The following is a 16556-nucleotide window of genomic DNA, read 5'->3' on the forward strand; positions in this document are numbered from 1 at the left end:
GAAGTTTTTCGGGGTTTTAGATGGAGACAGGGCCAGGAGAGGCTTGAAAGGAGTATTTCTTTCTCTGGTTAAGAACACTGAGAGGCCCTCTGACTCTGGAGGCCAAGGCTTCAGAGGACCTGGCTCCAAGGGTCAGTGGGAAAGCAGCACTCAGGACAGCACTACCCCACCCCCACCCACCAAGAAAGAGCATGAAGAAACAGCCACCAGAATGGTTTCTTCTTTATAAACACAAGTACATGAGGTTTATTTGAAATTCCAATTTATTACAAGTTCACCCTTTAATGGGGCCCTTCCTCCTTGAAGACAATAATAAAAAAACAACAACAACAAACAATTCAGTTGTCACTGAAGTGGGAACACAGGATTCTCACTATGAACAAGAACAGACTGGATGTAGGAGGCAGGGGAAGCTGGCGGTGGTGGGGTTATGAAGCTGTGATGTCAGTGCCAACTCCATGCCTAGAGAAGGGACGGTAAACTACCCAGCAGCCCTGGAGCAATCCCCGTCGTCCTTGGGCGGGAGGACGGGGAAAGCAGGGGTCACACTCCGCAGTTTAATATTGAGAGGCTTGATTCTCATGTTCTAGGAGCTGCAGTACCCTTGGTGGACTTTAATTTAAATAGGTACAGAAAGAGCTTGGGTGCTCAAAATTTCCAAATTCAAAGGTGATAAAAAAGAAAATTAAACCCTGTTTTGTACTTTTATCAAAATCCATCATAAAAGGGAAAGAAGACTACAAAGTTTTGCCTAAATATAACAACTAGAGCTAGACTGGTTGTGGGACGGGGCTCTCAGAGCTTCTCTGCTGCTCTCTCCTCCCACCCTCCACCGACACTGACCACTGGAATCTTCATGTTCTTGAGGAGTTCCAAGTCTGAGGTCAGAAAGGGCACGGGAGGCAGCAGACGCAGCACCGCCCCACCCCGCCCCCGCCCCTCCCCCAGTGTTGCTGCTTGCCTCAATAAGCCTCCAACCCAACTGCTCTGCAGGAGAGTGGATGGGCTGAGGGAGAAGCCAGGGAAGTTAGAGCAAACACATTATCATAGAAACTGTACTGTACATGTGCCAAAGCGAGATGTCAGGAGTATCTTACAAGATGTTCTTTATACAATATCACTGCTGAAACAAGCAACTTTTAATAACTAGAAAAGTCAATTTAAAAAAAAAATTAAACATTTAAATTCTTCCTGCTTTTTTTCTGCTCCCCTAAGAGCTTGTCTGGTATGTGGGTGGGCTGGGCTCCAACACCCCTCTGGCCAGATCCATCAAAGTAAAGGTTATATGCATGATTATAAGCAGGACTTCAGTCTCTAAGTGAAGTGCCTTAGTTTTGTTTTTTGTGGTTTCTTATTTTTATTTTTTTGGGGGAGGGGAGCTGTCACAAAGAAGGGGAGAGAGATTCAGGAATGGCTCCAGGACACGTCCCTTTACTCTGCCAAGATCAACTCAAAAGACCACAACTGTTTCATGATGCTGGTGAATACAGAATTCTGTATGGCACTCACTGATACTGTCACCTGAGAGGAAGACGGGGAAGAGACAGAGTATGGGCTTAAAGAAACAAGACTGTATATAAATACAGATTAAAAAAGAAAAATCGCCACCATCTCCCCTGTTGGCCTGATTACCCCGATCCTGCTATGTAACACAGCAATCCCTCCCCTGGAGACCAGAGGGGCTTGGCACTGTGGTAGAAGCCAGAGTGAGAGGGGCCTTAGGAAAGAAGGCAGGAACAGGAACTGGGTTCACCAGAAAAGCTAGACCCTCAGACTCTTCCTGGAAACTCTCAGAAGGGAGGGTTATGGCCCTCTTCGTCCCTTAATATTTCTGGACAAAGACCACCAACCCAATATCAAGCCCTATAAAGAGCTGTTAGAAAAACAGCATAAGCTTGGGATGATGGGCGCTTCGTGGACTCCCTGCGATCTCTTCTGAGTTCTCGGTCTTCCTCTCTCACCTCCCTCCCACCCTCCCTCGCTGTCCCCCACCTCAGCTCCCTTACCACAGCCCTGCCTCTCTACTTCTTCTGTCTTCGTCCCCTGGACTGTCCAACGGGCTCTGGCTCACTGTCCCCTTCATCTTCAGCAAGCCTATCAGGAAACTTCTTGCGCTTCCTGCGGACATATGGGTGGCCAGGAAGGTGTTTATGCAACAGAGCCACTAGACACTGTTCTGTCTTCGCCATGCAGCTTAGCACGTGGCTGCCACGGCAGTTGTAAACCTCAGCATTGGTAAACACTTGCTTCATGTCAGTAAGAAACTCCTGCACAGAGCGGTAGCTCCCACAGGAACATTTGTTCTGCACTGTCTGAAAGTCCATGGGGTGTGTGATCACATCATAGTAGTCCTCAGCCTCATCTCTGGTCACAGGCTCCCTGTGGAAAAGAACCAAATGGAGAATTTGCATAGCCTTGACGGCAATGCCCATGCTAAGACACATCCTGAAAAGCAAGGGCTTGGCTGAGAGCCCCTCAGGGGCTCTGGAAGCTTTTAGAACCTGCCAGGCCACTACTCTCCCCTGTACCTGAGAACACAGCGCTCACCTGAAGGGCCAGCTGAAGCGGTACTTCACGATCTTGTGGAGGATCTCTTCACACTTCTGCAGCTCCAGGCTTTGCCTCCGGGAGCTCCGCTTGGTCTGAAGCACCTGGCAGGAAAGAAATAACAGTGTTATTATAGATTCAAGACAGGAGGAAGAGTGCACAGGGCAGAAAATAAGTGTATCTGCTCAAAAAAGGAAGAGAATTCAATTATTTCCTTGGTGCAGAGGTGCTGAAACCTTCTGACATTCAAGTCAGGGAGCACCCTCGGCCCAGGTGGCAGGCACCTTCCCAGCAGTCCACTCGCTCGCCTCCCCCGGGGCCATGGCAATCAAAGCAGCAGAGAGCAGGCAGCAGGGGCCGTCTTCACCAGCAGTCCTGTTGGAGGTCAGCTGAAGGGGGCTACTGTCAACAGGACACTAGCTCTCGGAGAACAGGTGGACCTGGGGTTACAGTGACACCATGGAAGGGCATCAACAAGCCACTGCAGAAAGCCAAACAGGCTATCTGGGTCACCAGCAGCCAATTCTGTGGGGGTGAGGTGCCTCTGGGAAGAAAAGCAAGAGGTCCAATTCCCTTCCTGGGCTCTTCCACCGTAGACATGTGAGGGCTAAGTGGCTACAGAGAAAAGGGGCGGGGCCTCCATTCCAGGTAGCCATAACAAAGCTGTGACTCAGAGCAGAGGCCACAGAGCCCAAGGGGTGAAGGCTGGGCAAACCGAGCATCTTCTAATGCCCTATGATCTCCCAAATGGCCTGCCTTAAGCCCCTAACTCCAATTTGATCTGTCAAAACAAGCACCTTTTCAAGAGTTTCTTTTTTGTTCTTCAAAGCTCAAGTGAGATCTTAAACAACTAAAATTACATTGGTTAAGGAGCAGAGGGGAGGGTAATGTCCCTCCCATAACAACTGTCGACTCAACAGTAAGTGAGGCTCCAACATTGCTGACATTCCCACAATGAAGACCCAGCCCCTCTGAGCCCACTGGAGACATATGGATACTATTTTTAAATCTTAATAAGTTGCAGGCTGCCCGCTAACTAGTTTGCAGGCTACAGCAGGGGAATGCCGGACATAGCTGTTCCTGGAGGCCCTGCTGCTCCTGTCTGCCTACAGACTCACCCATCTGCCTCCTTAGCCTCCCAAGTTTGGGAAGAAGGAGGGGGGAGGCTCCCCTCCCACCTGTTGCCTGATGAATTCCTAATTGCTGGGGTTGAGAATAAGAAACAGAAAGGTTAGAGAAGGGATGATAAATAATTCTCACCAATTCATCCACCTCAGTGTCATCCACAGGTGGTGCCTTCGGCTGAGACCTCCTGGTAGTGTGTGGCTTCTTACCCGGCTGCCGGCCGGACCTTGCTGCAGGGGGGATGACGCTGTGTTTGCCACGGATGGTCTTTCGAGGTCTCACTGAAACAAAAAATAAGGATTCAGCACAGAACAACCAAAGGTGAAGGGAAGAGCATCTTCGAAATGGGGGAAAGGGATGCAGGGAGAATTCTTTTCCTGGACAAGGAAAGCAGTGGCTTCCTTTGGTTTTAAGGTGCTCTTGTTATTTTATCTTGCCTTACCTAACAGGACACTAAAAGGCAGTGGCAGCAGATGAAGAACGGGTGCTTTTACTGCCAAAGCCCTTCAGAGGGCCACGTCCTTCAGTACTTCTGCCCTGCCTCAGTTCTGCAGTTACTCCCAGCCATAAGGCCCCTGCAGGAATCAACTGTAAACTCTCACTCAGGAGAAGCCATTTGCTAATAGGTCAGCCTGGATTTCCCACAGCCCAAGCTCAGCCTGAGCAAGTGGATGTATTTACACGTGAGATGGAACTGGATTGTAAAACAGACCCTGTGATGGCCGGGCGTGGTGGCTCACGCCTGTAATCCCAGCACTTTGGGAGGCTGAGGCGGGCAGATCACGAGGTCAGGACATTGAGACCATCCTGGCTAACATGGTGAAACCCCATCTCTACTAAAAAAGAAATACAAAAAAAATTAGCTGGGCGTGGCGGCGGGTACCTGTAGTCCCAGCTACTCAGGAGGCTGAGGAAGGAGAATGGCGTGAACCCAGGAGGTGGAGCTTGCAGTGAGCTGAGATCGCGCCACTGCACTCCAGCCTGGGCGACAGAGTGAGATTCCAAATCAAAAAAAAAAAAAAAAAAGCAGATCCTGTGTTGTAATTCCCAGAGTTATTCTACACTCACCATTAGAATCTTTTCAGAGAAAAGGTGGTACTTCCATGAAGGACCACAAGGCTGCCTCATCAAATACAATTTAGGGCTAGTCCCCTCCATAGAGACCTGCCCAGGGTCGCCAATGAGAGAATAGAGAATACAGGCCGGGCGTGGTGGCTCACATCTGTAATCCCAGCACTTTGGGAGGCTGAGGCGGGTGGATCACCTGAGGTTGGGAGTTCAAGACCAGCCTGACCAACACAGTGAAACCCTGTTTCTACTAAAAATAGAAAAATTAGCCAGGCATGGTGGCATATGCCGGTAATCCCAGCTACTCAGGAGGCTGAGGCAGGAGAATCGCTTGAACCCAGGAGGCAGAGGTTGCAGTGAGCCAAGATCACGCCACTGCACTCCAGCCGGGGCAACAAGGGTGTAACTCCATCTCAAAAAAAAGATAAAATAAGATAAAATAAAATAAATACAAAGGCACTAAGACTACTTGTGTCTCAGGTTTACAACAGGTGCTCAGCATCAAGCCAACCAGCATTCCTCAGTGAGCCCTAGGAAACGATGCCATGAGGATTAGCTCCAGGCTTTCCATCACCTTCCCTTGGGGAGTAGGGAGATGACACTGGACACAGATAAGGGTCTAGGAAGGCAGTGACACGAAGAATCGAGAAACACTACTTTCCATTCTATTTCTAGATCACAATAACCCTTCCTTGGCTACTTTAGGGTCTCTAGCTCAAGCCCAGGCTAATAAGAAAAGGTAAGCTGATGCTTCGGTGCTACAGCCTTGAGCTGCACTGGGGAACCACATCTTTGGTGAACTGAAAGATAGAGTTGACAAAAAGCTCTGAAGTACCAAATACTTCCTAGATCCTTTCGGCAAGTAGAGGCTGTAGAAACCTAGAAAAACAATTCCTTGGAAAGAGAGCTACAATGTAGAAGTGGAAAGCAATCACTAGCTTAAAAATAAAAGAATCAGGCCAGGCATGGTGGCTCGCGCCTGTAATCCCAGCACTTTGGGAGGCAGAGGCAGGCAGATCACAAGGTCAGGAGATCGAAACCATCCTGGCTAACATGGTGAAACCCCATCTCTACCAAAAATACAAAAAATTAGCCAGGCGTGGTGGCGGGCACCTGTAGTCCCAGCCACTTGGTAGGCTGAGGCAGGAGAATGGCATGAACCCGGGAGGCGGAGCTTGCAGTGAGCCAAGATCGCGCCACTGCACTCCAGCCTGGGCGACAGAGCAAGACTCCATCTCAAAAATAAATAAATAATAAATAAAAAATAAAAGAATCCGTATACTACTAGTTCAAGACCAGCCTGGGGAACATGTCGAGACCCTGTCTCTACAAAAAAGCTGGGCATGGTGGCACGTGCCTGCAGTCACAGTTACTCAGGAGGCTGAGCTGGGAAGATTGCTTGAGCCTGAGAGATCGAGGATAGAGTGAGCTGTGATCATACCACTGTGCTCTAGCCTGGGTGACAGAGCAAGATCCCCATCTCAAAGAAAAAAAAAAGAAAAAAGAAATCTGCTCCCAAGTAACTGACTCTGACCAACAGAAGATATCCCTGAATGCAGGACTGAAGGGCCATTTGTTCACTTACCCTGGGATACCTGAAAAATCAGGCGTAGTGAACAAACAAAAAGAGCCCGTAAGAACACGAGAGCTTAAGGTGTCCCATACCACACTTCTGGAGTATGGGGGGAAAGTGGGAGGACAGGAGTCCAAGCCCAAAGTCGTCAGGGTTTGGCAGTCTCACTATAGTAAGAGACTGGTCGTGTCAGGCATCCAGTCTCTCACTCCTTATACCAAGTGTGACCATTCAGAGCTGCTATGATCTTGAGAACTGAACCACTGCTTCGAAAGCTCGTTAGAATTTTGATCTGTGGTCTGTTTTCTACAAACCTGTAAAGAAAAGTGTGTGGGCCAGGTGCAGTGGCTCACACCTGTAATCCCAGCACTTTGGAAGGCCGAGGCAGGTGGATCACTTGAGCTCACGAGTTCGAGACCAGCCTGGTCAATGTGGTGAAACTCCGACTCTACTAAAAATACAAAAATCAGCCAGGTGTGGTGGTGGGTACTCGGGAGGCTGAGGCAGAGACTGAGGTAATCTGAGGTCATACCACTGCACTCCAGCCCAGGCCACAGAGTGAGACCATCTCAAAAAAAAAAAAAAAGTGTATTCTGGAAAGAGGTAGGCTGTTAAAAGAAAGGCTAGACAAGAGGACATTAGCCACGAACACAAGACTCTCCAATGGTCATAAGAAATGAACATGAGAGAATGAGAGTCAATGTGGTGAACACAAAAGATGATGCCTTTTTTCCTACAGGCATCTAGTGAGAACAGATCTGAACCTTCCTAACATCCTTCCCCCTAAGCCTTCAAACAATCAGTCGTCTCTTTTTAAACCAGCAAAGCTATAGCCCTGCACACTGCAGGGAGGAGAAAATCATTGTAATCAGAGAGAAAAAGTCACTCTCTGAAAGCAGCTATAAAACAACACCCAAAAGAACTGTTAGGAGATGGCAATGGGCTGAGATCTTCCTTCCCCACTGTCCCCGTATGCCGAGGAGCTGAGAACCAGCAGCCTTGGCATAAATATACTTGGGACCATGAATTCTACTGAATCTTAGAGCAAGTGGGCTAATGTTACTGAGACCAAGCCACCTTCCCTCCTACCAGGCAGGTAGTTAAATGCCATCTTGGAAACCCATTTAAACCCATAGCAGCTAAGTTACGCCACAGTCACAACGTGAGAGAAAAGGAAGAGAGCAAGCCGGCCACACTACCTACTGCCAAGCCAGCCTTTCCAAGCGTTCCAAGCTTAGAAGACTGTGAAATCAACTACAAAGGAAGACAAAATACTTACATCGCAAACCAGCCACCTCATAATCTTCTTCCTCCTCCTCTTCTTCTTCCTCCTCTTCCTCTTCATCACTCTCATCATCTTCACTGTCCTCAGAAGCAGACTCTTCAGTATAGTTCCTGTGGGTAGAAAAAATAATGTAGGGAACACAGTTGTAGTCCAAAGTGGTCCTAAGAAGGGTTCAAATCCCATAGGGATCAGAAAACTTCTCTTCACAGACTAGATATGTATAATGTATGACAATACAGAGAGGGAACCTGAATGTAAGCCAGGAGAGTTTTTCACAGAAATGAAAAACGAAGTTTCAACAGCATGCCTCCTTCTGCCAGGCCACAGACAGTTTGGACAAGATACCAAAGGCAACAGAAATCAAGACCAAAATGCAATCCTACCCTTCCCCACACAAAGCAATACAAAACACTATTTCTTTTGTCTCACAAAAAGAACCAGATAATGTAACACATCAGGTACTAAAAGCTGTCCCCACCTCTGAGGTGGACTGAAAGAATAAACAGAGCCCAGACAGGTGTGACTTCACCTTGATGGCCCCCTTCCAAGAGCTGAAACAGCTTGCAGATGACCATAACATCAAAGCAGTGGTAATCCCAGCTCGGAACAGCTGGTCCAAAGCCCCATCATTTCAGAGCAACATATCTCATCTCTTAAGTGCAGCTGGGATGGAGTGCGAAAGAACCTGCTAATACTGTTAAGGTGGGGTCAGGATCAAACAGCTCTGCCCTTTAGAAGGAAGCCCAGGCCGGGTACAGTGGCTCATGCCTGTAATCCCAACATTTTGGGAGGCTGAGGCAGGTGGATCATCTAAAGTCGGGAGTTCGAAATCAGCCTGACCAACATGGAGAAACCCTGTCTCTACTAAAAACGCAAAATTAGCAGGGTGTGGTGGCGCATGCCTGTAATCCCAGCTACTGGGGGTTGAGGCAGAAGAATCGCTTGAACCAGGGAGGCAGAGGTTGCAGTGAGCTGAGATTGCGCCATCGCACTGCAGCCTGGGCAACAAGAGCTAAACCCCATCTCAAAAAAGAGAAGCCCAAGCCAGAGTGCCTAAAAGCTGCCCATTTTACAACCCCAAATTTCAATGTGGGAAACAACAGTATTATCTTGGGCAAATATAAGGTGTCTCCTCCTCTTTACAAGGGCCTGTGTTTGGCCTTATTGAGATTCGGGTAAAAAACAAAGCACGACCTCTACTCTCAGGGAATTCATAATCTCATGGGAGACAGACATGTATAAAACCAGAGACAAGATCCATGCACCAAAATACTATTTCAGAGAATGAAGGTTCAGCTGGAACACAGAGGAGAAACCATGAAGCCTAAGGATGCAAACACTTTTCAAAAGAGCAGTGAAATGTTAGCAAAGTCATGGGCAATTTACCCACTGGGAATTCTGGGCAGAGAATGCTCCCAGCTGGGAGAAAGGCACAAGAGGAAAGGATGAACAATCAACAGTCTGTAACAAGCACACAGATATGGGATCTAAAGCTAATTGAAAACCCAGGCTGGTGTTGTGTAAGAGTCTCAGAAGTGAGGACAGGAGTTGGGACTTTATTCTAGAGGCAAGGGGAAGACTGGAAGTTTGTGATCAGGAATGTGAGCAGATCGTTGCCTTGTGCACAGCATTCTGGTATCTCAATAGATGGGTGGATAAGAGGGGAGAAGACGTAATATAAGAAAGAGGAGTTGAGAAGCCACCAAAGGCTTCAAAGAGACATTCATGTTCAAGTTGACACCCAAGTTCCACTCATGATAGGGAAGAAAACATTATGTATGGGTAAGGAAGGTAATCAATGGGAGATTTTTAGCAATGGGTGATTGCAGAAGTAATCATGAAGACACAGGAAGTGGGCAACAGGAGGCTAAAGGCAGAGAGAGAGATTTCATTACTTGAGAAGAAGGTATGGTCAAGAAGACAGAGAATGTGGCTGGCAGTGAAAACTAGAAATGTCAACATTCAGCTAAAATTAGATCAGAGTCCTCTGAGCGCCTATTGAAGTACTGTAAATGATCAGGTTCTGTTCCCAAAAGATGAACTTAAAGCTCCTTAGACTCATTCTGTTTGAATAACTCAAGCTTAATTATAACAGCTACTCATACTTATTCAATTATTTTTAAAAGAAAAGATTCTCACCTGCCACGGGAGTTGCGCCTGGCAGTAGCGGGCTGGCAAGCTGGGCACTGCCACTCACCATCTGGTACTTCATAGAGGGCCGGCCTCAGACAAAACAGGTGGAAGGCTTTATTACACTCATCACACAAGATCAATTTGTCATCCTCACCTGCAAAGAGATAAATGTGAATAGCATTGTTGGGAGCACAGCAGCAGTCAATGAACTGTTAGGAAGAGGCAATCACCCTACAATTCACGGCACACGAGAAGACATGTTCCATAGAATGCTACCCAGCTGCTGTTTTGTAAATACAGGCATTTTCTAAAAAGAAATGTAGCATAACTTAGACTACAGACAATTTAGGAATCAGCTCTCCTAATTTATATCCCAAAACCTACCCATGGCTAAGACAGGACAGTTAACAATTACTAAGAGGCACAAAAAACCCAAGTGAGAGCAGGAAATTTTGCTGCTCTTTTGACCTCCCCAAATGTTTCTCAACTTACGCCTAATGGGTTCTCTCTCTGTGTGTGTTTTTTTTTTTTTTTTTTTTTTTGAGACAGAGTCTTGCTCTGTCACCCAGGCTGGAGTGCAGTTGCATAAGCTCGGCTCACTGCAACCTCCGCCTCCCAGGTTCAAGTGATTCTCCTGCTTCAGCCTCCCAGAGTGCTGGGATTACAGGCGTGAGCCACCACGCCCGGCCCCTGATGGGTTCCCTTATATTCAAAAAAGTGTTATGCTGAGTCAACTTAATATGGTCATCTCTCCTTCCAACCTTCATTCTAGAGCAACTGAACGCTTTACAGCAACTGAATTTTACGTAGATCTTTTCATCTCTAACCTAACTCAGAAAATAACTCTAGCCAATGAAAAAACAATCACAAAGGAGCTTCTAGCCATGAAGTTCCTTTTGCACACACGAGACTGCATGCTTCCCACTTTAACTGGACCACCTTCTGCTGAAAGCACACATCTTACTTCACAGATGACTAAAGTTCCGAGCCAATCAAAGGATTTAAAACTAAACTAAAATCGTTAAAAGGATTAACTAATTTTGTTTTCTGTAGAAAATTAGGAGATTGAAGAGATCAATTGCTTTTATGTTATGCTCTACAATGAGGAACAAAGGGCATGCTCTGATTCCCTGGCATGACATTTCAAAGACTGGCATGTTATAGACTTCCAGGAGAGTAAAATCTATACCACACTTATATTCTGTGTACACAAAATTCTTTTGGGTAGAAATGAAGATCTTGGGAATAGAAATCCTACTCCCGCCGGGCATGGTGGCTCATGCCTGTAATCCCAGCACTTTGGGAGGCTAAGGTGGGTGGATCACCCGAGAATGGGAGTTCGAGACCAGCCTGACCAACATGGAGAAACCCCGTCTCTACTAAAAATATAAAATTAGCTGGGCGTGGTGACACATGCCTACAATCCCAGCTACTAGGGAGGCTGAGGCAGGAAAATCGCTTGAACCCGGGAGGCGGAGGTTGCAGTGAGCCGAGATTGTGCAACTGCACTCCAGCCTGGGTGACAGAGCAAGACTCTATCTCCAAAAAAAAAAAAGAAAAAAAAAAAAAAGAAAAGAAATTCTACTCCCTAATACACCCACATAAGCAAATTTGATTTAAATATACCTTTCTTTCGACAAACTTTGCACCTAGCATTTTCTGCAGACATATCCCACTTGATACAGGCATCAAGCATTCCAAGCAGCACGTGCATCCTGGAGAAAGTCTGAGCTTCCCGGATTGCTGTCTTCCATTTCTCCAGTGCAGATGCAACCTAAACAGAGACCAAACCAGGCTAGCATTACTACAGTGACCAAAGACACTGAGAGAGAACTAGGAACAGGTGACAGTGTGAGTGAATTCTGAGGACACTTGCCTCCTAGAGCTTCACTAATCTAAACTATTTATTCTTATGGAAGAAATCAAGACTCCAAAGGGTGAAAAAAACTTGCCAAAAGTCACACAGAGATGCAGTGGGAGTGGATGGATGACTGGGGACAAGCATCTTCTAGGGAAATCCACCTAAAGACTCAGTATAATTTAAAAATAGAATCATCTGTATGCTGTAAATGCTATAATGCAACAATTTTATACAGCTAATAAAACTCTGATTTAAAAGATAGCAACCTACCACAACACCACCAATCCAATACCACAGCTGGATTTCAATGCCCTGCCCGAAGCAAAGAGGTCCTTGTGAACTAATGAATCTCCTAAAGGAAAAGAGCCAGTTACCCTGGAAGGCCACGGGCTTTAAAATACAGGTGCCAAGGAACAAAGACAGCTGAGTTTGTTCTGAAGTGGGGTACTACACAGACTGGGGTGAGGGATGAGGGGAACAGGGCTGCTTTTTCTCTTTCCTATAGAAATAGAGAATCACAGAGAGCCCTGTGTGTATAAATTTATGGATAACAAGTACTATAAACACACACACACAAATCTACATTTAAGAAGCTGCTGAAGTTCAACTGGAAACTGACTCATTCCTTACTCCAACCTCTGTTGTAGATATTTCAACATCTGCTTTGAGAAACAGCAATCTCCCCTTCCTTACTTTTGCAGAGCTCCACAGTAAACTGAGGTCCACAATCACAGCTGCCCTGCTGTCTTCTCCCCTGATAAATGGAGAGCTGACAGACACTACTGCAGATTCTTTTCTTGAGAGGATAATCCAGATCTTTTCAATGGAATATCAATGTAAGAATTTTAGGTTCGTGGCCGGGCGCGGTGGCTCAAGCCTGTAATCCCAGCACTTTGGGAGGCCGAGACGGGCGGATCACGAGGTCAGGAGATCGAGACCATCCTGGCTAACACGGTGAAACCCCGTCTCTACTAAAAAAATACAAAATTAGCCGGGCGAGATGGCGGGCGCCTGTAGTCCCAGCTACTCGGGAGGCTGAGGCGAGAGAATGGCGTAAACCCGGGAGGCGGAGCTTGCAGTGAGCTGAGATCTGGCCACTGCACTCCAGCCTGGGCGACAGACCCAGACTCTGTCTCAAAAAAAAAAAAAAAAAAAAAAAAAGAATTTTAGGTTCGGTTCTTTAAAAGTGCTTGAGAACTGGCAGGAATGACTACAAATGGGCTTTGCTGTCCTCTAGCGGACACTCACATGCAGTGCACACAGTATGGAAGGAAACAGTCATGGGCAATCCTGCTTTTTACTATTTCCTATGAATTCTAAAATCTCAGCATACAGCAGCTTATCTGACCTCATTAAAACTTTTTTTTTTAATTTGAAGGTATTTTGGGAATACGTTTATTTAATCTTTTTTTAAAAAACAAATTTTAAATAGTATCACCCTTGTAACTGGCTTCCTTCACTAAGCATGTTTCTAGGTTCATTCGCAAAGCATGTAACAATACTTCCATCAGTTTTACTGCTGAACAATATCTCACTGAATAGATACTCCACATTCTGTTTATCCACTCATCAGCTGACAGATATCTGGGCTGCTTCCGTATTTTGGTTATTCAGAATCACCCCATCTTACGATGGGTCAGACCTATGACTTCACAATGGTGCAAAAATGATACACATTCAGCTGGGCGCGGTGGCTCACGCTTGTAATCCCAGCACTTTGGGAGGCCGAGGCGGGCGGATCACAAGGTCAGGAGTCTGAGACTAGACTGGCCAATATGGTGAAACCAGGTCTCTACTGCTTTTCGTAAAAATACAAAAATTAGCCGGGCATGGTGGTGCATGCCTATAGTCCCAGCTACTTGGGAGGCTAAGGTAGAAGAATCATTTGAATCCGAGAGGTGGAGGTTGCAGTGAGCCAAGATTGTGCCACTGCACTCCAGCCTGGGCAACAGAGTGAGACTCCGTCTCAAAAAAAAACAAAAAAAAAAGTGATACACATTCAGTGGGCTCCTCGATTTATGACAGGGTTACACCCAGATAAAACCATCAGAAATTATAAATACTGTAAGTCAAACAATGGGTTTATTGGGACACAGCCCCATCCTAAATTCAGGAGTATCTGTAATCAGGATGTCAGGACAAATGCCACTAAAGTAAACAATCAAACAAAACCCAGGATTTTGCCAAATAATACATCGGTCTTTTCTATTTAATTCAATAAAACAAAGTAAGCATTAAAAACTGAAATCATCCACTATTACAAAAATATTTGAGAGAGAATCCATTTTTATAAATAAGGAAACTGAATCCCAGATTAGAGACTGATAAAAGCTTATGCAACAGTCTAGTGCCAGTTGAAAAAACTTTGGCCCTTGCTAAAGTGGAAACCTTCAAAGCAAAGAGCAGTGGAAAATTTCAAAGCTGTGGTTGAGTTGACCTCTGGTGGGGAACCACAGGGCATAATGCCATTTTAATGCAGAACATTGCTGAACTACTTAGTAGGCAGCCTAGCTGATTTTCCAAGAAACTCTTCCATGCTTTCCATTTATGTACTGTGTCTGGACCTGCAAAGTTCTCGCATTTTCCTCCCCAACTAAGCTAAGAACAAGTCTCATCTGACAAAACTGAGTTTACTTCACTGTGGAACACGGTACTCAAAAAGTTAATGAGAATCCTACAGTGACGGGTGAGTTCTCAATGAGAAGAAAGCACTGTTGCAGGAAAAGAAATGGAAAGGACAGATGTGACTCTTGGACAGATCACATCAAGAAACTCTTCTGTATTCAACTTGAGTTAAAAACAAAACCTATGTAGTAGTAAGACTAAAACTTATGCCTAATGAGAAGAGGTTTAGCTAAGGAGACTGTTTAATATCTTAGACTGTTAACTGTTTAATATCTTAGACATCATCTAAAAGGTTACCTAGGTGCTATATACAGTCATCTAAAAGGAACACAGGGCCAGATGCTGTGGCTCTTGCTTGTAATCCTAGCACTCTGGGAGGCCAAGGCAGGTCGGAGTTCAAAACCAGCAACATGGTAAAATCTTGCCTCTACAAAAAATACAGAAAACAGCCAGGTATGGTGGCACATGCCTGTGGTCCCAGTTACTTGTGAGGCTGAGGTGGAAGGAACACCTGAGCCCAGGAGTTTGAGGCTGTAGTGAGCCAAGATTGCACCATTGCACACACCAGCCTCAGTGACAGAGTGAGACCCTGTTACTCACTCATAAATAAAATAAAATAAGCATAGGCTGGGGCATGGTTGCTCACACCCATAATCCCAGCACTTTGGGAGGCCAAGGTGGGAGGAGCACTGGAGCCCAGGAGTTCAAGACCAGCCTGGGCAATGTAGGGAAACCCCTTCTCTACAAAATAAGTAAATAGATAAAAATTTAAAAATTCGCCAGGAATGGTGGCAGGCACCTGTAGTTCCAGTTACTCGGAAAGCTGAGGTGGGAGGATCATAAGCCTGGAGTTTGAGGCTACGGAGAGCCATGATCTTGCTACTGCACTTGAACCTGGGCAAAAGAGTGAGAACCCATCCCAAAAAGTAAAGAAATTTTTAAAAATAAAAGAAACACAGGAAGGTGAAAACTAAACCCCAGCAAGATAATGACATACCACATAGTAAGTGTCTGAGCTTAAGTAATGAATTAAACTTTTATCTAAACTGAATTTTCTTTCTCCACCCTGCTTACCTCTTATCCAAAATTATCCTCCCCGTATCACATATCATCCTCAGCCTCAGGAAGAAATGTAGGGAGAACACGACAACTATGTACAAATATATGATAAGCTTTGGAAAGGACAGCAGACTCTATGTAAATGGGGAGGACAAACAAGAACCAGCTGTCAGTGACAAAGAGGCCAATTTCAGTTTCATGCTGCCCCTCCCATGACCTGATCCATTCCTATACATTCTTCAAAACCCATCCTCTTCTGTCTGGGAAGTTTTCTCTAGTGTGCCCTGGGTATCCCTCACAGTGAGCCTGAGTACTGCTCTTTCTCATCATTACTGGTCACACCACGGTAAGAGTCCCCCGCGGGTCTCTCACACTCAAACTGAGTTCCCTGAAAGCAAGAACTTAAGGATTCTTTTTTTTTTTTTTTTGAGACGGAGTCTCGCTCTGTTGCCAGGCTGGAGTGCAGTGGCGTGATCTCGGCTCACTGCAACCTCTGCCTCCCGGGCTCAAGTGATTCTCCTGCCTCAGCCTCCTGAGTAGCCGGGACTACAGGCTTGCACGACCACACCCAGCTGTGTGTGTGTGTGTGTGTGTGTTTGTGTGTTTTTTTAAGAAGAGATGGGTTTTCACCATGTTGGTCAGGCTGGTCTTGAACTCCTGACCTCATGATCCGCTCACCTCAGCCTCCCAAAGTGCTGGGATTACAGATGTGAGCCACCATACCCGGCCCTGAGCTTAAGGCTTTTTTACTCATCTCTATAAAACCTTCAAACTTAGTAATGACTGGCACAAGCAGGCAGCAGGCCTGTACCAGATCTCTGTAAACAAAAAAAAATAAAAAAAGAAAAAAAGAGGCCGGGCGCAGTGGCTCAAGTCTGTAATCCCAGTACTTTGGGAGGCCGAGACGGGCGGATCACGAGGTCAGGAGATCGAGACCATCTTGGCTAACACGGTGAACCCGTCTCTACTAAAAATACAAAAACTAGCCGGGCGAGGTGGCGGGCGCCTGTAGTCCCAGCTACTCGGGAGGCTGAGGCAGGGGAATGGCGTAAACCCGGGAGGCGGAGGTTGCAGTGAGCTGAGATCCGGCTACTGCGCTCCAGTCCGGGCAACAGAGCAAGACTCCACCTCAAAAACAAAACAAAACAAAACAAAAACAAAAAGAAAAAAAGAAAGAAAGAAAGGGGGGAGAGGCAAATCTAAAATTAGTGACAAGTATTCCACACTAAATAATAGTTAGGACCTCTCCCATAATGTAGTGTTCTCAAATTCTTTTCTTC

The 16556-nt window shown here is 46.1% G+C and overlaps 1 protein-coding gene across 3 annotated transcripts in view; it reads right to left on the reverse strand.

The window, feature by feature from the left end:
• Positions 1–212: 212 nt before the first annotated feature.
• BAZ1B (bromodomain adjacent to zinc finger domain 1B) overlaps positions 213–16556 on the reverse strand; it is an 86530-nt gene continuing 70186 nt past the window's right edge. Inside the window, exons 14-20 of one of the 3 annotated variants that reach the window (XM_033192758.1) lie at positions 11358–11505; positions 9738–9885; positions 7593–7708; positions 3808–3953; positions 2548–2651; positions 2007–2379; positions 220–1521 (exon numbers count right to left, since the gene is read on the reverse strand). In XM_033192758.1, coding sequence (XP_033048649.1) covers positions 2022–2379; positions 2548–2651; positions 3808–3953; positions 7593–7708; positions 9738–9885; positions 11358–11505 — 1020 coding nt within the window. In that variant the 3' untranslated portion in view covers positions 220–1521; positions 2007–2021. Of the gene's footprint in view, positions 2380–2547; positions 2652–3807; positions 3954–7592; positions 7709–9737; positions 9886–11357; positions 11506–16556 lie in introns of all 3 variants that reach the window. The other 2 variants (XM_033192759.1, XM_033192757.1) reach the window with 2 other exon arrangements.

Source organism: Trachypithecus francoisi, unplaced genomic scaffold (assembly GCF_009764315.1).
Source record: "Trachypithecus francoisi isolate TF-2019V2 unplaced genomic scaffold, Tfra_2.0 Lachesis_group4, whole genome shotgun sequence".
NCBI lineage: Eukaryota > Metazoa > Chordata > Mammalia > Primates > Cercopithecidae > Trachypithecus > Trachypithecus francoisi.